General features: G+C 41.9%; 1 protein-coding gene across 1 annotated transcript in view; it reads right to left on the reverse strand.

Moving 5' to 3' along the window:
- cdh13 (cadherin 13, H-cadherin (heart)) overlaps positions 1 to 25,836 on the reverse strand; it is a 526,099-nt gene that overhangs the window by 47,297 nt on the left and 452,966 nt on the right. Inside the window, exon 11 of the mRNA XM_023985362.1 lies at positions 3,510 to 3,652. Within this exon, the coding sequence (XP_023841130.1) occupies positions 3,510 to 3,652 (143 nt within the window). The remainder of the gene's footprint in view (positions 1 to 3,509; positions 3,653 to 25,836) is intronic.

Below are 25,836 nucleotides of genomic sequence, written 5' to 3' on the forward strand. Positions count from 1 at the left end.
GTAGTAGGATTCAAACCTTGAAAGCGGCAGCTCTTGCCTTTAGCTCGGTGCGGATGTTGCCTTTAATCGATGGCTTCTAGTTGGGATATGTATGTACGGTCACTGTGGGGACGACGCTGTCGAAGCACTTATTGATGAAGCCGGTGACTGAGGTGGTATACTCCTCAACGCCATTGGATGAACATATTCCAGTCTGTGCTAGCAAAACAGTCCTGTATCGTAGCATCCGCATCATCTGACCACTTCCGTATTGAGCAAGTCACTGGTACTTCCTGCTTTAGTTTTTGCTTGTAGAATTATGGTCAGATTTGCCAAATGGAGTGCGAGGGTGAGCTTTGTATGCGTCTCTGTGTGTGGAGTTTTTTTTCCTCAGGTTGCACATGTGACTTTCTGGTAGAAATGAGATAAAACGGATTTAAATTTGCCTGCATTAAAGTCCCCGGCCACTAGGAGCGCCACTTCTGGATGAGCATTTTCTTGTTAGCTTATGGCCTTATACAGCTTGTTGAGTACGGTCTGAGTGCCAGCATTGGTTTTTGGTGGTAAATAGACAGCTACGAATAATACAGATGTGAACTTTCTTGGTAGACTGTGTGGTTCCAAAGCTTGTCATGAGGTACTCTACCTCAGGCGAGCAGTAGTGGGTTTACTAACGAGTTAGTTATATTAGCTATGTTGACTATGACATTACTTTAGCAAATATGGTGACAACGATGTAGGCTGTGTGTAGCGGTTATGATATGATTTGGCTTGGAAAGCTTTTTTTGCCTGGTCTCCTACAGCTGATGTGTTGTGTATTGAAGTCCACAAGCGAAGGTAAAAGAGGAGAGGAGGAGAGCACATAGATGCGAGAAGGAATACAACGTGGCTGCTATGAAAGTGAACTGTGTTTACACGTGATCAGGAGTGTATTCATTCCGCCGATTCTGTTGAAAAATAGTTTTCTTAAACAGAAGCAAACGGAATGAAATGAAACATACCAGAATTTGTCCAAAAGAAACTCTCGTTTGCAACTGTTGGACTACTGATTACACCCTAGATCAGCTAGATGCAGGCAAGAGTGTGCAAGGCAGTATTGAATGTGTCACTGTCTGTCCATGTGTCACTGTCTGTCATCTCAAATTTCTCTCTCAATCTGTGTGCACCTACGCTGTAAACTTTCATTCATATTGTTGGTTGTAGCAACCTCATGATGGGTATTGGGACCATTTGAGTATCATGTAGTTGCCTAAACATGTCGATGTTACATTCAACTGGGTGAATAGAATATGAATGACAGTCATCCAATATGCTGTAATAAATACAAATAAATAAATCGTCCTCCCTCATCTTAAACGGCACCGACCGCCACTTCTATGTACAGTGTTGTAACAATGTACAAATAGTTAAAGTTTAAAAGGGCAGATAAATTAATATAAATATGGGTTGTATTTACAATGGTGTTTGTTCTTCACTGGTTGCTCTTTTCTTGTGGTACAAGGTCACAAATCGAATTTCACCTAATAGATATGGGAGTTTATCCAAATAAATTTTTTTTCTGTGTAATCTGAGAGAAATATATGTCTCTAAAATGGTCATACATTTGGCAGTAGGTTAGGAAATGCAGCTCAGTTTCCACCTCATTTTGTGGGCAGTGTTCACATAGCCTGTCTTCTCTTGAGAGCCAGGTCTCTCTCTCTTTGACTTACTGTACTATCACAACCTCATCTCCTCATCTCCTCATTTTCTCTCCATCTCACCTCGTTTCTCCATCCATCACTCTGTCTTTGGGTATGTATCTATCCATCCTTTCCCTCTTCTGTCTCTACTTCTCTCTCTACTTCCCTCCCTCTCTAAAAAGACATAAGTGCTGTGAGTGTGTGCCTCTCAAAGCCACAGTCCATGATAGAGCGAGAAGGACATCACATTGCCTTGAGGTTAATTAAAGCTGGGCTGTGCCAGGTGAGACAAATTACGGTTCTACTCACTGACTATACCTGGATATCAAAACTCCAAGAGCGAGAGTCAAACCACGGTTATACACCACGGTTATACACCACATAGACATGGAAGAGGATATAATAACGCATTTAACTTACTTTACATCTCTCATTGATACTGTCTGGAATTAAGCCACCGCGTCTACAAAACTCCTTCAGATAGCTAATGTGGCGTGATTTCGTCAGGTGTTCAGAGGAGCTAGCCAACAGCATAGCAAACACAATCACTTCAAACTGAAGCTGGAAAAACTGCAACTAGCTACACTTCGTTTTGTTTTACCTTTTTTAAATTGACATTTCTTTATATTAAAATGATGCCAGCTGATTCATGATTTCGACTGGCTGAGAAACGCTGCCTGTCTGTCTTGTCCCGACCCCGACACGTTCATTAATATGGGAGAGCTGGATATCTAATTTGAATATTGAAACAATGTTGCAATTGTCAGAGAGACAGACAGCAAGGTTTATACAAATCTCCACTGTTGAAAACTAAAGGTTAGTCTAAAAGAAATGTGATAATGTCTAGATGCTTTTTATAATGGAGATCAAGTTTATAAATTGCCTGGCTGAGCTGATGAGACAGTGGATTGCGCAGTCAGATGGAACAGAGTAAATAGGCATTTTAACGTGTTAGATTTAGCCGGTGGTAACTTGTGGAATAGACACCGTCTCGAATGTTTTAACCAATCAGTATTCAGAAATAGACCCAGCTATTGTATAATACAGCATAGCCTACTTGTCAACAGAATGTTTATGTTATATAATATTTTCAGAAATTGACCATATTAAATGATAATTGTAATTATGCACACATTGATGTCAGACGTGCACCTACCACAATGCTCTGTTGCTGATGACTGGGATGAGTGCAGGAGCAGATTTCAAGAGCAGGACAACACAAACTCTTTTTTACTGATGACTGACATAAGGGGTTGTATGTGATAGGCCTATCTGGTTTATATGATAATGATGGTCATAATGCTTCTTGACAGTGTCATAAAGTGTATTTTCTTAGAACAAGTAAAGTTACACAGGATGATCATAATGCTTCAGGACAATGTCAGAAAGTGTATTTTCTGCAAGTTATTTAAAATGATGGAAAACAACATGACTGTGAATAATTAATTACAACAACAACAAAGGACTTAAGAAAACAAAAGTAAACTTCTTGGCAGGGGAAAAAGAGATTTGAATAAATGTGGGTTTTGACTCTTATGTAGGTGTCGTAAGCATTCATAAAGCAATATAACAAGTGTAAATGTATGGGTCATGAGAGTGTTATGACCATATTATGACAGGTTATGACAAGTTATGTCAGCCGTTATGAAATGGTTATGACAGAGTCATAATGTGTTATGACGCTGAGTGTGAAGTAAAGTGTTACCATAAAGGTAAAGTACGGCCCTCCGGACCTCGGTGAAGACCGAATGGGGCCCGCAGGTCAAAATGACTTTGACATCTCTGCACTACAGCATTTGTATGAAGACTCTTAATCACAATGAAAAGAGACTTATTGAATGTATCACTTACCATTGTCTGTGGCCATAAAGATGGCGGTGTATTTGTTGTCGTGAACGTAAGGCGACTCGCGGTCCAGATTGGCGGAGGTGTTCACCGTGCCTCTGACCGGGTTCACGCTGAGCCAGTTAGCCGGGTCTCTCAGGACCGCAAACCTGAACAGGGAACAGATGACAGCTGATCAGAATATATTCAGGGTAATACCATGGTATGACACTATACAATATATTCAAGCTTTGTAGACATGCAGATCACCTATGCGACATAAGATAGATAGTAAGTGCAATTGAAAAATAATACATTTTTCTATGAGGAAATACTGAATGGACAATAACTATCAAAGATACAAAGCTTTTGAATCACAGCATGACAAGACTGCATGTACTGTATCTGAAGTGTGTATGAGGTGCGGGTGAGGTTGAATGGACGGCTGTGTATGTCTGTGGACACTGTAGTTGGACTGTGTGTTTGATGAATGAACTCTGGTAGCTTCTCAGTGAAAAATGACCTAGTTTGTGTGGAAAGTGGCTGAAGTATGAGGCCTCCATGACCCCGCTAATGTGATCCTGAGCGCCATGTGATGGGAGGTGCATTGTGATTGGCTAGGGAATTAAGACATGCCTCTGGGGCTTCTCATCTGTGTTCATGTCACACACCGCTGATTTAGTGGCCAATCCCCATCCCATACACACACCCAGAGGTACTAAGACACAGCGAACGCCGACTAGTTTAAGCACTCTACCCTTATATACCGATAAACACTCACATGTACTTGTGCTTTACACACACACACACACAACACACACACACACACACACACACACACACACACACACACACACACACACACACACACACACACACACACACACACACACACACACACACACACACACACACACACACACACACACACACACACACACACACACACACACACACACACACACACACACACAACACACACAACACCACAGAGACGCGAGCATGCAAGCACACCCGGCACACACACAAAGTGCTCTCAGTGGTAGACAAATTGTCTTTGAAACTGAGCTCTTTCTGCTAAACAGAGCGAGACAAAGCCTTGGGAAATGGCTTTGTAATCAACCTCCACTCACACCTTCACCACAAGAGAAATGACACCTTCCTCTATCTCTATCTCCCTATTCCTCTCTCCCACCATGCACCTATTAAATACCACAACAACATACCGCATTTAAAACGCATGCACCTGACATGACTGGATATACAGTACTGTACAGTGCACACCCACACACACATTTCCACAAGACAGATTGCATGCATATGGAAAGAGATAGCAAGAAACAAAATAGACACATACTTTCACACAAACAGACTGATACACACACCAACACGGACTGTGCACACAGCTCATTTTATAGTAGAATGAGAAATCAGAACCAAGCTTAAACATTCTCACAGGTCATTAACCCCAATATGTCCCTATTCTCCCATCAGTAAACACATCTAACACACACACATGCACGCGCGAGACACACCACCACACACACACACACACCCACACACACACACACACACACACACACACACACACACACACACACACACACACACACACACACACACACACACACACACACACACACACACACACACACACACACACACACCACACACACTTCCTGGTTATCGGTCCTCCATCACCACCAGGCATCACACGACAATACATACACACACAGAGAAGCTCATTGCTTGGAAAGAGGCAAAAACAAGATGATTATCCTGCTGCTTTGGGTACACAGAAGTCGCTTGATCCAGTAATACATTGTTCAATGGTTTGTATTGACTGCAAGCCTATTTGGTGATAGAATCTATTCGGTTGCAGCTTAAATGATAAAGCATATAAAAGGTTTTCCCCCACCCGTTTTCCGCAACACCGCTGTGTTTTTGAGGGATTGGAGCCTAGAAAGGAAGTCATTCTTCCACCTGATTGTCTGATTTAGACAGATATGTATGATATGTCTCTCTATATCTACATGAGTGTGGCCAGATCCACAGTTTAAGTCCCCTGAATAGAGGCTTCCACTGAGTGTAACCAAACATCTGTCCTACAGCGAGCCTCATACGGCTGTCCTATAATCGCCCTCCACCACAGACCTCTCAGAAACACTGGTCTTCTGGCCCTCCTCAGGTCCAACTAGCCCATCAAGCATCAGGACTCTGGACAAAGACCCATATCCTGCCCTCTCCTCCCTTCTCCCAGTCCAGATGTTTCAGATTCTCTCTCACACACACACACAACACACGCACACACACACACACACACACACACACACACACACACACACACACACACACACACACACACACACACACACACACACACACACACACACACACACACACACACACACACACACACACACACCACACACACACACACACACACACCACACACACACACACACACACACACAGAGAGAGAGAGAGAAGAGATGTGCAATAAATCCCTCCAGTTGGCCCGTCCAGGGGCTGTGAGTGGGAGCGTGTGTGCAGTGAGGAGGCCTGAGTGTGGGTTTCAGTGGAGAGGCCAGTGGTGCTGCTGAATAATTCGAGCTGGGTCCCGCTGACTGGGTCCCGCTGACTGGTGACTGGCCAGCCTTCCCTGTCTGTCCTGTCTACCCTTGCCTGACAACTCAAACTGAATTATTCGATCGGTACATACGTTAGTTCGAATCTGCCATCATTGAAGTCATTTGGGTGACGAGTGGCATTGTACAAATCAAAGACGTTGGTTTTCCCATGTATGTTCTGGCTCTAGACCAACCCATAGGTTTCTGGGACCAATCAGATGGTTCGAAAGCAATGAGTCTGGGTAACCAGGTAATGTCTACCGGCTCTGCCCTGTCCTGCCCGGCCCTCTGGCCTGTACACTCTTAGAAAAAAAGGTGCTATCTAGAACCTTAAAGGGTTAACCTTAAAAGGTGCTATCTAGAACCTTAAAGCACCTATGGCTGCCCCCATAGGAAAACCTTTGAAGAACCGTTTTTGGAGAAGACAGACAGTAAGAGGGTTCTACATAGAACCAAAAAGGTTTCTCCTATGAGGACAGCCGATTAACCATTTTGGAACCCTTTTTTCTTAGAGTGTACCACCCTGTCTGCTCTGGTCTGCCCTGCCCTGCTCTGCCCTGCCCTGCCCTGGTCTGCGCTGCGCTGCTCTGCCCTCCCCTGTCTTCCCTGCCTACCCTGATCTGCCCTGTCTGTCCTATTTTTTTGTCCCCTCCAGCTGGGGACGGCCCTGTCTTACTGTCTGTCTTCTCCAGCTGGATGAGACAGGGCTCTGCCACATCAGACAGGACAGAGACAGGGCTCTGCCACATCAGACAGGACAGAGACAGGGCTCTGCCACATCAGACAGGACAGGAGACAGGGCTCTGCCACATCAGACAGGACAGAGACAGGGCTCTGCCCACATCAGACAGGACAGAGACAGGGCTCTGCCACAGTCAGACAGGACGAGACAGGGCTCCTGCCACATCAGACAGGACAGAGACAGGGCTCTGCCACATCAGACAGGACAGAGACAGGGCTCTGCCACATCAGAGTCTCAGTCACTGATGCTAATCAGATACAGTATGTATCAGAATGATGCTATGAGAGGGGGACCTCCATAAATACAGCATAAAAACACTCCAAACCTATCACTCTCAACAAAATCGTATGCCATTATTTATTTTCTTTCCAGGTATTTAAACCTCAGTTCCCATGTAAAGTTGAAGTTGTATGTAAACTTCTGACCAACTGGGAATGTGATGAAAGAAATAAAAGCTGAAATAAATCATTCTCTCTGCTATTATTCTGACATTTCACATTCTTTAAATAAGTGGTGATCCTAACTGGCCTAAGCAAGGGGATTTTTACTAGGATTAAATGTCAGGAATTGTGAAAAACTGAGTTTAAATGTATTTGGCTAAGGTGTATGTAAACTTCCCATTTCAAATGCATAAGCATCAGAGGCACTCAAACACAAACTTAGTAGTAGTAATGCATAACAGATGCGTTCTCTTTCCACGCTCCCGCTCTAGACATACAGTAAGTGACACCCACACATACTTAAAAATTATTGTACACAGTGGTAATGCACAAAATGGTCCCTCGCTACCTCTCTAGTCTCTATAGTGAGTGCCTAGCAATAAGAGCAGCCCTGTGAGGCCAGGTTATGGTACTGGATCACCCCAGCTCCATGGTAACCCCAAATGAGGCAGCACAACGTGTACAAACACAGGGACCATTAACCTTCTCTTAAGGTCATTAGAGAGACATTAAAAATACATTATGCAAAAAAAAAAAAACATCTTTCTCATACAGGGTACATGTTTATCAGCAACATTGCAAATTGTCACAGCCAATTGTCCAAATAATCACTTACATCCACATCTAGAATTTTCCCTTTTATCCTTCTCTCTCTCCTCCTCCTCTGCCTCTCTCTCTCGCTCACTACAAACACACATACACACAAGCACACAAGCATACGCGCTCACACACAAATGAGAAAAGATTGGAGCCAGAAATTGCCTGTACTTTCTGCTTGCACTGTAAAATAGCCAATAGCAAGTTGATTTGCTCACATTATTTCTGCTTGAGCGGCAGAATTCCTCTCCGGTGCTGTAAGGCAAATCCAGGCCTGACCCTACTCTACCGAGAACTGAGTCTGAGCCCATTTCAGCTTTCATCTGACGGTTAGAGCCTCCCTGGGGACACCTTATAGGACTCAGATCTTCCAGGACCCAGGACAGCCCAGTCAAGGGAGTGCTTTTCCTACATCACAGGAAGATGCAGTCTATTCTAGGATAATGACAGTGACACCCTGAGAGAGAGAGAGGACGTTAAGACAACGCAGCAGCACGCTTTAGGAGAAATCTGCTCACCCACACAGTTCACATAGATATCTCTGCATGAGGTTGAGACCCCTTTAGGATCAACTATTACAATACCATTGCATCAGATGCATATGGTTATGCATACAGTATGCGTGTGTGTGTGTGTGTGTCGTGTCTGTGCTGTGTGTGTTGGTGTGTGTGTGTGTGTGTGTGTGTGTGTGTGTGTGTGTGTGTGTCTGTGTGTCTGTGTCTGTGTCTGTGTCTGTGTGTCTGTGTGTCTGTGTCTGTGTCTGTGTCTGTGTCTGTGTCTGTGTCTGTGTCTGTGCTGTGTCTGTGTCTGTGTGTGTGTGTGTGTGTGTGTGTGTGTGTGTGTGTGTGACAGACAGACAGCAGACAGACAGACAGACAGACAGACAGACAGACAGACAGACAGACAGACAGACAGACAGACAGACAGACAGACAGACAGACAGACAGACAGACAGACAGACAGACAGACAGACAGACAGACAGACAGACAGACAGACAGACAGACAGACAGACAGACAGACAGACAGCACAGAGAAGAAAAGAGAGTGTGTGAGAGAGAGAGATCTGATTGGTACCATTGTTACTGACATTAAGTATTTCTGAGAAAGCTTGTACTAAGTAAATCCTCATTCAAATACACTTATCGTAAGTGCATTGGATAAGACCATTTGCTAAATTATAGACTGTAAGTGCACTGTAGAGAAAATTGTATATTTTTAATTTCAAAGCTGGTTGAATTACTATTTTTTAACTGTATCCATCTGCAACTTACCCAGGTGAGATAAATTACAGAACTAGAATAATTGAAAACCAAATTATTTAGAATGTTTTATAATTTAGTCTATGTCATTTTTGACTTTGAAGTGACAAATCTCAATTTCAATTTAGATTTTTTCTATTTCTTGTTCCTGTGTCGTTGTAAATTACACAATACATGTGTAAATACCAAAGGTTTTTATAAGAAACAGTGAAACATGCAGCAAGGGTGTCAATATATTTGACCACACCTGTAAATCAGTACAGAATGTGTGTATGCTGTAAATTAGTACGTGTATAGCTACAGTATGGATGGGTGTATGCTGTAAGTTAGTAAGTGTATAGCTACAGTATGGATGTGTGTATGCTGTAAGTCAGTACGTGTGTAGCTACAGTATGGATGTGTGTATGCTGTAAGTTAATACGTGTATAACTACAGTATGGATGTGTGTATGCTGTAAGTTAGTACGTGTTAGCTACAGTATGGATGTGTGTTAGCTGTAAGTTAGTACGTGTGTAGCTACAGTATGGATGTGTGTATGCTGTAAGTTAGTAGCTGTATAGCTATAGTATGGATGTGTGTATGCTGTAAGTTAGTACGTATATAGCTACAGTATGGTTGTGTGTATGCTGTAAGTTAGTACGTGTATGCTACAGTATGGATGTGTGTATGCTGTAAGTTAGTACGTGTATAGCTACAGTATGGATGTGTGTATGCTGTAAGTTAGTACATGTATAGCTACAGTATGGATGTGTGTATGCTGTAAGTTAGTACATGTATAGCTACAGTATGGAGTGTGTATTGCTGTAAGTTAGTACGTGTGTAAGCTACAGTATGGATGTCTGTATGCTGTAAGTTAGTACATGTATAGCTACAGTATGGATGTGTGTATGCTGTAAGTTAGTACGTGTATAGCTACAGTATGGATGTGTGTATGCTGTAAGTTAGTACGTGTATAGCTACAGTATGGATGTGTGTATGCTGTAAGTTAGTACGTGTGTAGCTACAGTATGGATGTCTGTATGCTGTAAGTTAGTACGTGTGTAGCTACAGTATGGATGTGTGTATGCTGTAAGTTAGTACGTGTATAGCTACAGTATGGATGTGTGTATGCTGTAAGTTAGTACGTGTATAGCTATAGTATGGATGTGTGTATGCTGTAAGTTAGTACGTATATAGCTACAGTATGGATGTGTGTATGCTGTAAGTTAGTACGTGTATAGCTACAGTATGGATGTGTGTATGCTGTAAGTTAGTACGTGTATAGCTACAGTATGGATGTGTGTATGCTGTAAGTTAGTACGTATATAGCTACAGTATGGTGTGTGTATGCTGTAAGTTAGTACGTGTATAGCTACAGTATGGATGTGTATGCTGTAAGTAAGTACGTGTGTAGCTACAGTATGGATGTGTGTATGCTGTAAGTTAGTACGTGTGTAAGCTACAGTATGGATGTTGTATGCTGTAAGTTAGTACATGTATAGCTAAGTATGGATGTGTGTATGCTGTTAAGTTAGTACGTATATAGCTACAGTATGGATGTGTGTATGCTGTAAGTTAGTACGTGTGTAGCTACAGTATGGATGTGTATGCTGTAAGTTAGTACGTGTATAGCTACAGTATGGATGTGTGTATGCTGTAAGTTAGTACGTGTATAGCTACAGTATGGATGTGTGTATGCTGTAAGTTAGTACGTGTATAGCTACAGTATGGATGTGTGTATGCTGTAAGTTAGTACGTGTTATAGCTACAGTATGGATGTGTGTATGCTGTAAGTTAGTACGTGTATAGCTACAGTATGGATGTGTGTATGCTGTAAGTTAGTACATGTATAGCTACAGTATGGATGTGTGTATGCTGTAAGTTAGTACGTGTGTAGCTACAGTATGGATGTGTGTATGCTGTAAGTTAATACGTGTATAGCTACAGTATGGATGTGTGTATGCTGTAAGTTAGTACGTGTAATAGCTACAGTATGGATGTGTGTATGCTGTAAGTTAATACGTGTATAGCTACAGTATGGATGTGTGTATGCTGTAAGTTAGTACGTGTATAGCTACAGTATGGATGTGTGTATGCTGTAAGTTAGTACGTGTATAGCTACAGTATGGATGTGTGTATGCTGTAAGTTAGTACGTGTATAGCTACAGTATGGATGTGTGTATGCTGTAAGTTAGTACGTGTATAGCTACAGTATGGATGTGTGTATGCTGTAAGTTAGTACGTGTGTAGCTACAGTATGGATGTGTGTATGCTGTAAGTTAGTACGTGTATAGCTACAGTATGGATGTGTGTATGCTGTAAGTTAGTACGTGTATAGCTACAGTATGGATGTGTGTATGCTGTAAGTTAGTACGTGTATAGCTATAGTATGGATGTGTGTATGCTGTAAGTTAGTACGTATATAGCTACAGTATGGTGTGTGTATGCTGTAAGTTAGTACGTGTATAGCTACAGTATGGATGTGTGTATGCTGTAAGTTAGTACGTGTATAGCTACAGTATGGATGTGTGTATGCTGTAAGTTAGTAGCGTGTATAGCTACAGTATGGATGTGTGTATGCTGTAAGTTAATACGTGTATAGCTACAGTATGGATGTGTGTATGCTGTAATGTAATACGTGTAAGCTACAGTATGGATGTGTGTATGCTGTAAGTTAGTACGTGTATAGCTACAGTATGGTGTGTGTATGCTGTAAGTTAGTACGTGTGTAGTAGCTACAGTATGGATGTGTGTATGCTGTAAGTTAGTACGTGTGATAGCTACAGTATGGATGTGTGTATGCTGTAAGTTAGTACGTGTATAGCTACAGTATGGATGTGTGTATGCTGTAAGTTAGTACGTGTATAGCTACAGTTATGGATGTTGTGTATGCTGTAAGTTAGTACGTGTATAGCTACAGTATGGATGTGTGTATGCTGTAAGTTAGTACGTGTATAGCTACAGTATGGATGTGTATCTAACATCTGTTCCAGTGCAGCATGGGGTCCTATGTTCATTAGTGTTTCCTGTGACAGGAGTGATGTTGTAAATGTCCCCAGCAGCTGGAGACAAACGCTGCCTCCTACTGTACATCACATCCCATCAGACAGACCCCACTACTCTCTGCTCTGCGCGCCTCCTAATCCGGCCCCCGTGCTAGATGGGTAGAGCTAGGAGACAGTAATCAGTGCAACACCAAACCCCTGGCCTGCTCAGGGAGCCATGCACGGGTCCACATCTACAAGCCACAGATCTGCTAAGTCTCCAGTAAAAATGCTGAAATAGGCACTAACTCATTTATCTTTGTCCCCCTTGCGCTCTTTTACGCTGTGTCAACCAAGTAGATTTCCAGAGGTGTGCTGCATATTGATGCCCCCCTCTGTTCCTCTCCTTCTCAGGCTGGGGCGCTGGAGCCTGGGGGCTGTTTGCTGCTGGTACACGTGGAAGAAGTGGGGAAGGGATAATGCTACAGGCTTCCTCACTGACGTGTCATATGGGGTGAGATGCTGCTACATATCAGCCATTTTAAATAACATGGGAGGACTGCGATGATCAAGATTGGATTAGCAATGTTCATCAAAATTGTTGAAAGGTTTTAAAAACAATTCTAATAAGGACAACTGTCACGAATTCCGCCAAAGTCGGCACCTCTCCTTGTTCGGGCTGCGTTCGGCGGTCGACGTCACTGGCTTTCTAGCCATCGCCGCTCCATTTTTCATGTATCCATTTGTTTTGTCTTGTTCCCTGCACACCTGGTTTTCATTCCCCAATCAATTCATATGTATTTATTCCTCTGTTCCCCATCATGTCTTTGTGTAGGATTGTTTGTGTTACGTGTATTTTGATATTGTGGATATTGTTACGCGCATCATTTTTTGTCTATGTTACGTGTTTTGGGCACATTTTATGTTATTTTTTGCTGTCATTTTGACCGGAATAAAAAGTGCGCCTGTGCTCTCTGCTCTCCTGCACCTGACTTCGCCTCCAATACACACTCCTAACAGCAGCAGTTGGACAATGGATGATTTTTATTTTTATCCATCAGATATTGACTGAATTATAGCACATCAAACATTTTACTGGAGAAATAATTAATGGAGTTCACGGTTTTTGGTAGGAATTCTGGAATTACATTAATTGTAAAATGTCACTTTTCTTTTCTTAGAATGCACTCATATATACATTTTCTAATATATCAGGTATTTTATTAGTGTTTTGTGTTCCAATTTTTTTTTTTATATGTGCCTACTTTGCATAAATACACTGGGTGTATTTGCATGTATGATAAATTAACATAAAGGGTGGAACAGGGCTGCAAACACCAAAGACTTCCTCTGTCTACCCTACCTGCTCTGTCTACCCTCCCTGCTCTTCTATTCACGTGTCGCGGTTTACCTTCTTCAGTGACTGTCTTCGATAATCTGACTGGGTGCTCTGGCTTTCAGTTTTCCTAACCATACCTGCCTCGTCCCTACCTCGCCTGCTTCTGTCTCCCGGTACTGCCGACTACCTCCCAAGACCTGATTTCTGTCTCCCTATCCCTGGGTACTACCCCCTCCTCTGTCCGAGCCCCCATCTCCCTGCCCTGTTCTACCCTCCCCTGCTCTGTCTACCTACTGCTGCTGTCTACCCCTTCATCCTGCTCGACTCTTGTCTCAGATTGTGGATTACTGTGCTGACACAGTTCCTCCAGATATTCTCTATAGCATGCTCAGATAGAATTTTGTGTGCATTCATTATCTAATTAACCCATCCATTCTTCTTACACCATTCTCTGCTCTTCCTCCTGCTTGTCTGCCGACTACCTGCTCTGTCTACCCTACCTGCTCCGTCTACCCTACCTGCTCTGTCTACCCTCTCTGCTCTGTCTACCCTCCTGCCTTGTCGCCCTCCATCGTACTCTTTCGACCCTACCTACTCAGTCTACCCTCCTTGCTCTGTCTACCCTACCTGCTCTGTCTACCCTACCTGCTCTGTCTAGGCCTACTGTACCTCACTCACTGCGCTTTCTAGACTGCCTCATTAATTACTGTTGTTGTCACGTTCTCTTGCATATAATTCAACAAGTGTTGTCAATAGCAGGATACCCTCAGAAAAATCAACACGCTAGGCTCTAGTTTGCACACTATAGCATACTTTAAATGTTTTCCGATATTAGACATAATGTCACTATAAACCGAGTGTTTTTTTTCGGAAGTTGCTTTCATTTCAGGACATCTAATATGAAAACATTTCACTGGTATTCAATTGTAACCTTTTCAATTCCACAAAAAAGTACCCCATTAAAATAAAAGTTTATCCTTTTCTGCTTCTCTGTCTTACACATGTTAATCGTGTGCTTTACCGAAGAGGCTCGAGATGCGTTAAATCCAGTACGAAGCCATAGCATATAGATGCAACAGAAAGACAATCGTATTTCATTGAGCCATTTCAAGCTATTATCGGGGTGTGTTTTGACAGTCATTACAAACGTTTCCGTAGTCGTAACATAACGCGGGAAAAAAACGCCAGCACAAGCAGGAGCAGAAAGGGTCGCAGGATAAAATGAAAGCAATCAATCCAGCGAGATTTAAGTGACAAGTGGATTTTGCGTCCCTCAAACACGCCCACAGATCCTCAGGTGGGCGGGGCCCAGCCGCACGCGGGTTTCCTGTTCGGTAACTGGACGATTCTCATCTCAGCATCCAGCATCACTCCACAAAAGGCGCACTACACACCATCCGGCGCCCATCTGGGAACGTCGAACTACGCACGCTACGCGCGTTAACACATCGGCGTACAGCCTACGCTCGACACACAGCAGCACACATCTTTGGCACACGGTAGCGAGCATCGCGCACACAGGACACGACTACAGCACACCCACATCCACATCAGCTACCGAGACCACTACACATCACCATGAGCACCACCAGCACGCCACACTACGACATAGCACAGGACACACACTCACCCCCATCACACCCGTGGCGTGGCACAACCACACACCACTACCGACACATTGTGTCACACGTACACGGCTCAACAACCGCCGCAGTGATTCAAAGTGCCAATGTACCTCACCTTGACTATCCTGAGTGCACTGTGACTTAGACAAGTGCATACTTCTGAGGTGTGATGTTTTGGCAGCACACTTCAAAGCCACTAATCATGCTCCCTCTCTCCACTTCCAGACAGCAGTGATCAGTGACTTACTGGCTGAAAGAACCAGAGGGCAAGAAGCCAATGATAATACTCCCCTCTATCAGTGAGCTACTGTATGTGAAAAATACTTTTGAGGGCAGCCATTAGTACATTTGAAATTCCCCAGAAGTTCAGGACCTGTTTTTGGGCCTTGGCAGTCTGTAGACTTCATCAGAATTCAGAACTCGCTGAGCAGGAATGAGGGAGGAAGAGATAACAGTGCAGAGGACTGTGGATGAAGGAATAATTACAGAGTGCCGGGCATCACTCTCTTCATTCTTTCTTTGCCTTCTTCCTCCACTACCTTGTTCACACTCTTCATTTCATTCTGACTGTCTGCTACTCTGCTGACAATGAGTCTAATAACCTCGGATGTCTAAGCAGGACTGTGAGAAAACATGGCTACTTGTTAGTTGATAAAAGGGTGAAAAGAGAGAGATGTCAGTTGGCATTGATCTAGTCTGCCCCTGAGAGAACTGCAGCTATAATCAGAAAACTTTGTCATCAAGACATCCACTCAGGGCCTGATAGGAAAATTACAGGCACATGTGCCCCCATGCTGCCCAACCTCACACGGCTCTGCTCTGGCCCACAGGAGAAATTGCCTTTGTCACACCAGGTCATATTTCTATTCCATATCAGCACAATAGCAAGGCTGTAGTAAGGAAGTAAATGTGACGGGCCGAGTGGGCAAAATAAACACAATGTGACTGGCCATCAATCAGCTGTCAGACACACTGCGTAATATGGCCTGTTTCCGAGTGTGTACATGTAAGTTAGAATATGTTTAATGATAAGAAGTAGAAGCTCAGTATTGAGAAGTCAGAATAAAAACAGAGCTTAATCGGTCTTGATTAGATGGCTCTGGAAGGTCATGGAACTTTAAACATACGTTTTTAATTTCATCAAAGTTGGCCAGACTATCCTCTTAACCTCTTGGGAAGTTAAATCTTTTCTCATTAACTGAACTGAGATGCTGTAATTGTTGGTCTTCTGTTTACCTATGGAACCATTTTGCTCGTTCAAACGGAAAGCACCAGAAACCATATACTGGACCATAGTCCAAAACGCATTTCTTCAATTGGCTACGGAGGTGCATATTTGTTGTGCAATACCGTTTTCCATAAAACCTTGCAAAGCTCTCACTGAACTGTTGCATGTGGCGATTAGCCTCTCCAACCCTCTCCATTGTAATACATCTTGTACATAAGATGATACAGGCTTTGACAAAATGGGTCCAGCAATCATAATGGACATCCTCCTCAAGTCCCTTAAGAGTGAATAAGGAGTAAACGCATACTCCACATTTTCCATTGTTGTGCACTGAAATGAGAAAACCCTGATGAGATTTTAGCGGGTAGTTGGCCTATGTCTGCAGGTGCATTCAGTGCATCAACTTTAAGCTGAATAATTCTTAGTATTCCATCATCCAGCAAACCAATAGTCTTCGAGATGGTCAAAACGTGTTTTTCTGTCCCTTGTAAAAGATGATGCATAGAGTCCACTACGGCCAAGTCTATGGGCATGAAATATGGACATTTAAATAGCTCAGAGAATCTGGCCCAAGTTTTAATCTCTTTAGTTTTCCTCTCTGCCTTGATCTTCGCCTGTGTCCACATACTCCCTTGCATTTTGTGAACTTCATTCTTACGTTGCAGTACAAGGTTGTCCGTCCAGTGCATGATGGAGTAATCTGCCTTTTCACCTTTTACATGGAAATGTCTGTAGGCATTTGTTGCAACCTGTGTGAGCTTGACCTGGATCTGTGTTGATGAACAGATAAAAAGATGGTGTTGAAATCTCAAGTAAGCTACATGAATGTTAAAAACATCACACTAATAAAAACCTTTCGAATAAAAGTTTATATTAGAATGACATTGAAAATAAAAAGGGGCCTGAAAGGCCCGGCAATGAAGAAGCCAACTTGATAAATTGTTATGATATATTAGATGCACACTAGTTAGGGGGACAAGCTTATGAACGCTTTTACAAAGGAAACACAAATAACTCCATAATAATATACACACGTACCATGTTCACCCTGCCAAAATAATTTTTGCTGCAATGGCAATTCCAATTCTTGCTGTTCAACTGTCCATTGATGAGTGAATTTATCATAGAACTTAGCATTATCATAGAACTTAGCATTATCATAGAACTTAGCATTATGTTCATAGTATGCTTTCTTTCCCAAAGGTCTGTGGCAGTGGCCACACTCTTTCATGTGATATCAAAAGTCTTGGGTTTGCGCTTTGACATGATAGCGACAACAAAAAAAACTAGAGTATTTAAATGGTAGTACATTTGACTAAATTACTCACTCAAAATATACCAAGTATAATATGTTATAAATATTACAAAAATTTACCAAAATGTGAACAGAGGACAATATTCAGAAAGTATTTCAAAATACACACAAAGTAGGCTATTTGACTGAAAACAATCCTTACTTCTGTAACAATGTAAAAATGCAAACAACTATTCAGAGACTATTTCAAAATGGAGATAACCTCTCTCAATAAGATTTAGTACAGACCAGGCCTGACACAAAATGTAGTAATATTAGCCTACTTGACAACAATTCAGTCAATTCCACAAGTATTAAGTAGAGATAGATAAAGAGAGAAGTTCTTGGTTGATTTGTTGGTACGTGTGAAAAGGTTAAAGAAAACCCTTTGAGTTCTATTAGGTAGATAGCTCTTAATCCACGATATGGCAGATGTTGAAAAGCTATAACACATAACACATTTTTTAACAGGTTATGGTCAACAATATCAAAGGCTGCACTGAAATCTAACAGTACAGCTCCCACAATCTTCTTCTTATCAATATCTTTCAACCAATCATCAGTCATTTGTGTCAGTGCAGTACATGTTGAGTGCCCTTCTCTATAAGCATGCTGAAAGTCTGTTGTTAATTTGTTTACAGAGAAATAGCATTGTATTTGGTCAAACACATTTTTTCCCAACAGTTTGCTAAGAGCTGGTATTAAGCTGATAGGTCTGCTGTTAAAACCAGCAAAGGCCGCTTTACCACTCTTGGGTAGCAGAATGACTTTGGCTTCCCTCCAGGCCTGAGGACAAAGACTTTCCTCTAGGCTCAGATTGAAGATATGACAGATAGGAGTGCCTATAGAGTCAGCTACCATCCTCAGTAGCTTTCCATCCATGTTGTCAATGCCAGGAGGGTTGTCATTATAGATTGATAACAATAATTTTTCCACCTCTCCCACACTAACTTTACAAAATTCAAACTTGCAATGCTTTTCTTTCATTATTCTTTTTTTTAATGTATGAATATGATGGCTCACTGTTAGTTGTTGGCATTTCCTGCCTAAGTTTGCCCACTTTGCCAATGAAGTAATCATTAAAATAATTGGCAACATCAAATGGTTTTGTGATGAATAAGCTATCTGATTCGATGAAAGATGGAGTTGAATTTGCCTTTCTGCCCATAATTTCATTTAAAGTACTCCAACGTTTTTTTCCATAATTCTTTATATCACTGATCTTGGCTTCATTAATACAGTTTCTTCTTCTTTTTGTTGAGTTTACTCACATAATTTCTCAATTTGCAGTAAGTCAGCCAGTCAGATGTGCAGACAGACTTATTAGCCACTCCTTTAACACCCCTCTCCTTCAACCATACAGTTTTTCAATTCCTCATCAATCCATGGAGCCTTAACAGTTCTAACAGTCGGTTTCTTAACAGGTGCATGTTTATCAATATTTGGAAGAAGCAATTTCATAAATTCATCAAGTGCAGCGTCTGGATGCTCCTCATTAATCACATCAGACTAACAAATATTTTTTACATCATCCACATAAGCGTCACAGCAAAATATTTTGTATGATCTCTTATACACTATTTTAAACCCAGCTTTTAGAATTTGGCTTTCCTGGATATACAGTGCCTTGCAAAAGTATTCATCCCCTTGGCATTTTACCTATTTTGTTGCATTACAACCTGTAATTTAAATAGATTTTTATTTGGATTTCATGTAATGGACATACACAAAATAGTCCAAATTGGTGAAGTGAAATTAAAAGAAAAACGTGTTTCAAAAAATGCTATGAAACCCTTAAATAAGAATTCGTGCAACAAATTACCTTCAGAAGTCACATAATTAGGTAAATAAAGTCCACCTGTGTGCAATCTAGGTGTCACATGATCTGTCACATGATCTCAGTATATATACACCTGTTCTGAAAGGCCCCAGAGTCTGAAACACCACTAAGCAAGGGGCACCACCAAGAAAGGGGCACTATGAAGACCAAGGAGCTCTCCAAACAAGTCAGGGACAAAGTTGTGGAGAAGTACAGATCAGGGTTGGGTTATAAAAAAAATATCAGAAACTTTGAACATCCCACGGAGCACAATTAAATCCATTATTTAAAAATGGAACGAATATGGCACCACAACAAACCTGCCAAGAGAGGGCCGCCCACCAAAACTCACGGACCAGGCAAAGAGGGCATTAATCAAAGAGGCAACAAAGTGACCAAAGATCACTCTGCAGGAGCTGCAAAGCTCCACAGCGGAGATTGGAGTATCTGTCCATAGGACCACTTTAAGCCGTACACTCCACAGAGCTGGGATTTACGGGAGAGTGACCAGAAAAAAGCCATTGCTTAAAGAAAAAAATAAGCAAACACGTTTGGTGTTCGCCAAAAGGCATGTGGGAGACTCCCCAAACATATGGAAGAAGATACTCTGGTCAGATGAGACTAAAATTGAGCTTTTTGGCCATCAAGGAAAACGCTATGTCTGGCGCAAACCCAACACCTCTCATCACCCCGAGAGAGAGCACCAAGAATGGTGGTGGCAGCATCATGCTGTGGGGATGTTTTTCATCGGCAGGGACTGGGAAACTGGTCAGAATTGAAGGAATGATGGATGGTGCTAAATACATGGAAATTCTTGAGGAAAACCTGTTTCAGTCTTCCAGAGATTTGAGACTGGGACGGATGTTCACCTTCCAGCAGGACAATGACCCTAAGCATACTGCTAAAGCAACACTTGAGTGGTTTAAGGGGAAACATTTAAATGTCTTTGAATGGCCTAGTCAAAGCCCAGACCTCAATTCAATTGAGAATCTTTGGTATGACTTAAAGATTGCTGTACACCAGCGGAACCCATCCAACTTGAAGGAGCTGGAGCAGTTTTGCCTTGAAGAATGGGAAAAAATCCCAGTCGCTAGATGTGCCAAGCTTATAGAGGCATACCCCAAGAGACTTTCAGCTGTAATTGCTGAAAACGGTCGCTCTACAAAGTATCAAAAATCTGTAGTGTTTGTAAACACCCTGGTAGGTTGATTAATAAGGGAACCAGATTACAGGCACTGGTTACAGTGAGAAGCTTCCTCTTGAGCGGACAGCTTGATGAAAACCAGTCAATATTCAGGTCCACGAGAAAGTAGACCTCTCTGTTTACATCACATACACTATCAAGCATTTCACACATATTATTTAGATACTGACTGTTAGCACTTGGTGGCCTATAGCAACACCCCGAAATAAAAGGCTTTTTATCTGTGCCAAGTGAACCTGCAACCACAACACTTCAATCACACTTGACATAAGATCTTCTCTAAGCATGACAGGGATATGGCTCTGAATATATACAGCAACACCTCCCCAATAAGCATTTCAGTCTCTTCTATAGATGTTATATCCTTGTATTGCTACTGCTGTATCATCAAATGAATTATCTAAGTGAGTCTAAGAAATGGCTAATATATGAATGTTATCTGATGTTAGTAAGTTATTGATTTCATGAACCTTATTTCTAAGGCTACATATATTAATATGGACTATTTTCAGCCCTTTCCTGGGTAGCTTATCAGAGATAGACAATATGGAAAAGCGCAAACAAAGCAAGATAAAAATATATATACATTCAGCATTCCATTTAATCAATTGGTGTGTGTGTGTGTGCTGCGGAGTTGAAACTGCGAACCCATATGCTTGGCTCTCTCATCCCTTCCAGTCTTCTGGGAGGGAGGGTGGACAATGAGCCTGTCATAGCAGATGTAAGCAATGTCCCCACGCGCTCTGGCAGCTTTCATGGCAGTGATAAGTTCTTTCCTCTTCTGGCGCACAGCTTCAGGATAGTCCTCGTTGAGGAAGATATATGTTCCTCTCAAGTTCTTGGCTTTTCCAGAACAGCTACCTTGTCCTTGAACCTCAGGAACTTGACCACTATAGGCCTGGGCCTGTCACCTGGGCTGGTGGTGGGTTTTCTAGTCCTGTGGGCGTGCTCCACCTCAATCTTCCTGTGGTCCATCTTCAATTTCTCAGAGATCATTTCCCTCAGTTTTTCCTCAGACTCCGTCCAGGTCTCGTGGAGATTCTGCAATTCCGTCCTCAACCATGTTGTTCTGCCTTGATTGTTCCTCGGGATTTATCCGTCATTGTTATCATGGATTCACACACAGAACTGATGTCCTCTCTCAAAGGCTTACAGATTGCTGTCATCTTGCCGTTCTCCGGTTTCAACTCATTGAGCTGACCCTGGGAGAACTGCAAACTGTTCTTCAGGTCCTGGACCTCTCTAGTCAGGTCGTTCATTCTTTTATTAGTTGAATCCACCAGTATTTGGACAAAACACTTGAAGCTATTTTCTTGTTGTTTTAACAACTACTTGTAGAACTATTTTTGTTTGTTTAAAATATCCTTCACGTGTGATAGAGAGACACCACTGTTCTCAACGGTACTCCTGCCGGCTTTGGTCTTTGTCATGGTAGCTAGCAACTTAAGTAACGCTGTTACTCCTCGCAGTTCCAGGCAGGGCAGGTCACAGGGAAGATTGGAAACAACAGCAGGGATCCAGACAGCCACAAACACGGTACAATCCGCGGTCCCAGCCACAATGGCTAACCGCATCGTGGACTGTGTTCAAGCCCTCAAGACAACCTTGCCAGCTTGATAGGCAGTTAACTAGCAACTAGGCTATCTGCTACGTCAAATAGTTCCTCAGACCCGGTCTTGGTCGGCAGGATCACTGAACAGAGACTAGCAGTACCAGCAACTGATGCCAACTGTGTCGCGGGATCCAAACTAGAAAGTTAGCTAGCTGCTAACTATTTAATACACTTTCAAACGACAAACTTTTCAAAACAACAAACCAGAGTGGACGCAGGGCAAAGAGTGGGAGATGTGTAGAAACCTCCTATGTGTTCTGTGCCACTGCAAGATGAGGCCGTACTTACAGAACTTCCATGACATGTTGTAGGCTAAATGCAAACAGTGTGAAATAAGATTTTGTTCTACACATTTTTGGGGGAAATTGTGTCAAATTGTCTCTGAACAGTTGTTGTGTTTTGTATCTTCTCTCTTTATCTATCTCTACTTAATACTTGTGGAATTGACTGAATTGTTGTCAAGTAGGTTAATATTTCTACATTTTGTGTCAGGCCTGGTCTGTACTAAATCTTATTGAGAGAGGTTACCTACATTTTGAAATAGTCTCTGAATAGTTGTTTGCATTTTTACATTGTTACAGAAGTAAGAATTGTTGACAGTCAAATACTGTTAGACCATTAGTAAACATTTCCACATGTCAGCCACATAAAAAATGTGCAAATTTACTTGAAACTGGGTGTATACGCTCGAAATTGTGTTGTGTTTCGAGACGTGCATGGATAGCAGTGGACGCATCAATTCGGGCTACAAGTGTAGGCTTAATGACAATCCCAGAATGTCATTACAATACATGTTTAGGTATTTTGTAACAGATGTCTCTTTCCATTCATCAAATTGTGGCTGCACAGTGCATTGTTTTGATGCTGGAATAATTTTGTGAGTGGATGAACGTGAGCGGGTAGCCTTTAAGAGCCCCTTTTTGAAGTGATTGTTTTACAATCAGATGAAAACATCACGACTGGTTGTGTTAATGCCTTATTAAAAGGTAATACATGTTCAAAGTTTTCTGACAATTCTTTACTAGGCCTACTAGAGAAACAGCGATCATATGAATTTAATAGACATTCTATATGTCATTCTATGAATACACCTACAGTAGGGGCTCTATTTAATCAGCATTAGGGAAGTTCAGCTTTACAGCGTGATTGAAATTTAAAGGCAATGTTTCCACTTTATCAGTGACTGTATTCACGGTAAGCACTGCATACCTTACCTTGACATTTATACTGCTAAAGTAAACTGATTAAAACAACCAACTCATCATCAATATTTGATTGTTTGAATCAGCTGTGTAGTGCTTGCGCAAAAACCAAAACGGCTGACCGAATTTGGAAAACCCTGGAATAGGCAATAAAAAAAGTGAGTCCCCTACCTACTTTTCACCCCTAACTCAGCCTGCACTCTTTCAAAAGTTTTAACATTGGATGGCCCCAACCATCAATCTGTAAGTCTCTGCTCTCTTTTTGCTTTTAATCTGCGGTTATGTTTTAGTTGTGTTGTGTTAGTTGTGTTCTAGCTGGTCTCCAGTATTTGGGCACTAGCTTGCCGACCATTACTGTGGTGTATGGCTAGGCTGACTAGGCTAATAGCTAATTGGCTAAATAACTAACAATAGCCAGCTGGCTAAGCTGACTGTATATAGCTAACATTCTATGATAACTGGTTAGCGTTATGTGTTTCCAAAATATTGCTTTACTTTAATGTAGCTGTTAAGGTGTTGATAGCAACTGGCTGACTCATTCAGTGCTAACATAACATTAGCAGGCTGGTAGGGCTAACATTAGCAGACTAGTAGGGCTAATGTTAGCAGGCTAGTTGGCTAGCAACTTTATTTGTAACATTACATTCATAAAGTATTTGCTTGTAAGTTTAACATTTTATTGAAACCAGTATTCATGAGTGGGACTCTTAAGTCCAATCTTCTTACATTTTATTGAGGAACATTCTATTGTTGGTACTTCAACACCATTAAAATTAAATTATTATTGTAAAAGTGTATAAATTACAGTGATCTGTCTTTGAACTTATTAACTTCGTGTTCATTTCAGCAGCATATTTCTGTTTGGCTTTTGTTTATCTGTCTTTCCCCTGGTGGCATTCATATGTCTTAGTGCCCACAACTTAAAAGGAACCACCATTGAATGGGAGACTTTTACTCTCCCAACTGAGTTTTGGGAGCTGTGCAGAAGTTGTGCATCTGTTGAAGGTAATATGATATATTACTAACAGAATGACAGGCTTGTAGGGAAACTAACAATGTTGCTCTATCAAATATAATAACTCCTCTGTGCTTGTAATCGAATACCTTTTTCCTCAAACTTTTGTCCTTTCTCAAGGTTATGAAATTTTGTGAGGTTGCCAATTCTTGTTCTTGAATGTATTTAGTTATTTGGACCTCAAATTTGAACTCAAAATATAACGTAACCCGGCAAATGCGTCATCACACTCTTTCATCTGATTGGTCGGGTAGGTGGGCCTTCTGAGCCGGCATACGAGTCATCACACTCTCTCATTTGATTGGTCGAGTATGTGGGCCTTCTGACTTGTGACTATGGTAACTAGTGACGACCCTGTAGCAGCTGTAATGTTAGCAGAGGTAGCTAGCTAGCTAGCTAAATTAAATTACTACAGCCAATAGCTAACATTACTAGCTAGTTAACAAACATTGTAGTTAACATGATCATGTTACATGGATTTAAGTTGTAGGTGTAAGAAATTGCACATTTCTGTCTTGACAAAAACAAGCTAGCTAATGAGTCTCTTCGTGGGAGGGAATGATGCATCACCAAACGAGGGCATGGATTTCCAACAACTCATGGCCAGGCTGAATCAGATGCCACGGGGGTATGAACGAAAGGCTGACTCAACTCTTCCAACAACAATAACAGCAGCAACTCCAGCTGAGCACTCCCCCAGCGGCTGCGCCGGAATGGGCGTTTGTCGAGCAACACAGAATGAGATATCCCTAAGTTCAATGTTTACTTTTACAACTTGCACATTGGTGGTAGCTAATGTTGAATATTTGAATCGTGTTAATTTGCTAATGGTGGTATTTTCTGTTTTAATAGCGGGCAGTAAGGGATATACACATTAATGCTAGCAAGGACAACTATAGAAAAGAAAAGAAAAGTGAATGTATTTATTTATGACTTTGAATTTGACAAAATAAAGTTTCAGGGGGGAAAAAGTCCCCCGAAATCAGGGTAGGTTGTTGTATGATGGTTATCTTAGCATTTTCATGCATAAACTTAATTTCCTGTTTTTCTATGTCATGTCTCAGGAAGAACAGTCTGCACAATACCCATGTACTGTCTGCTGGTCAGTCAGTTGAGATGAAGGTACACCACAGGAGGTTGGTGGCACCTTAATTGGGGAGGACGGGCTCAAGGCTGTAGTAGAATAAATGTTATCAATTTCATTTACGCCGTTCCAGCCATTATTATGAGCTGTCCTCCACTCAGCAGCCTCCACTGAGGGACACAGATGGAGAGTGAAGCATAGCAGAGTTTGAAGGTGAGTAGTCCCATAAAGACATGGACTGACTGTAACATAGTTCTACATCTTAAAATGTTCTCAGGGATTTTGATGCATACAGTATAA

This window comes from Salvelinus sp. IW2-2015, linkage group LG4q.1:29 (genome assembly GCF_002910315.2).
Source record: "Salvelinus sp. IW2-2015 linkage group LG4q.1:29, ASM291031v2, whole genome shotgun sequence".
Taxonomy (NCBI): domain Eukaryota; kingdom Metazoa; phylum Chordata; class Actinopteri; order Salmoniformes; family Salmonidae; genus Salvelinus; species Salvelinus sp. IW2-2015.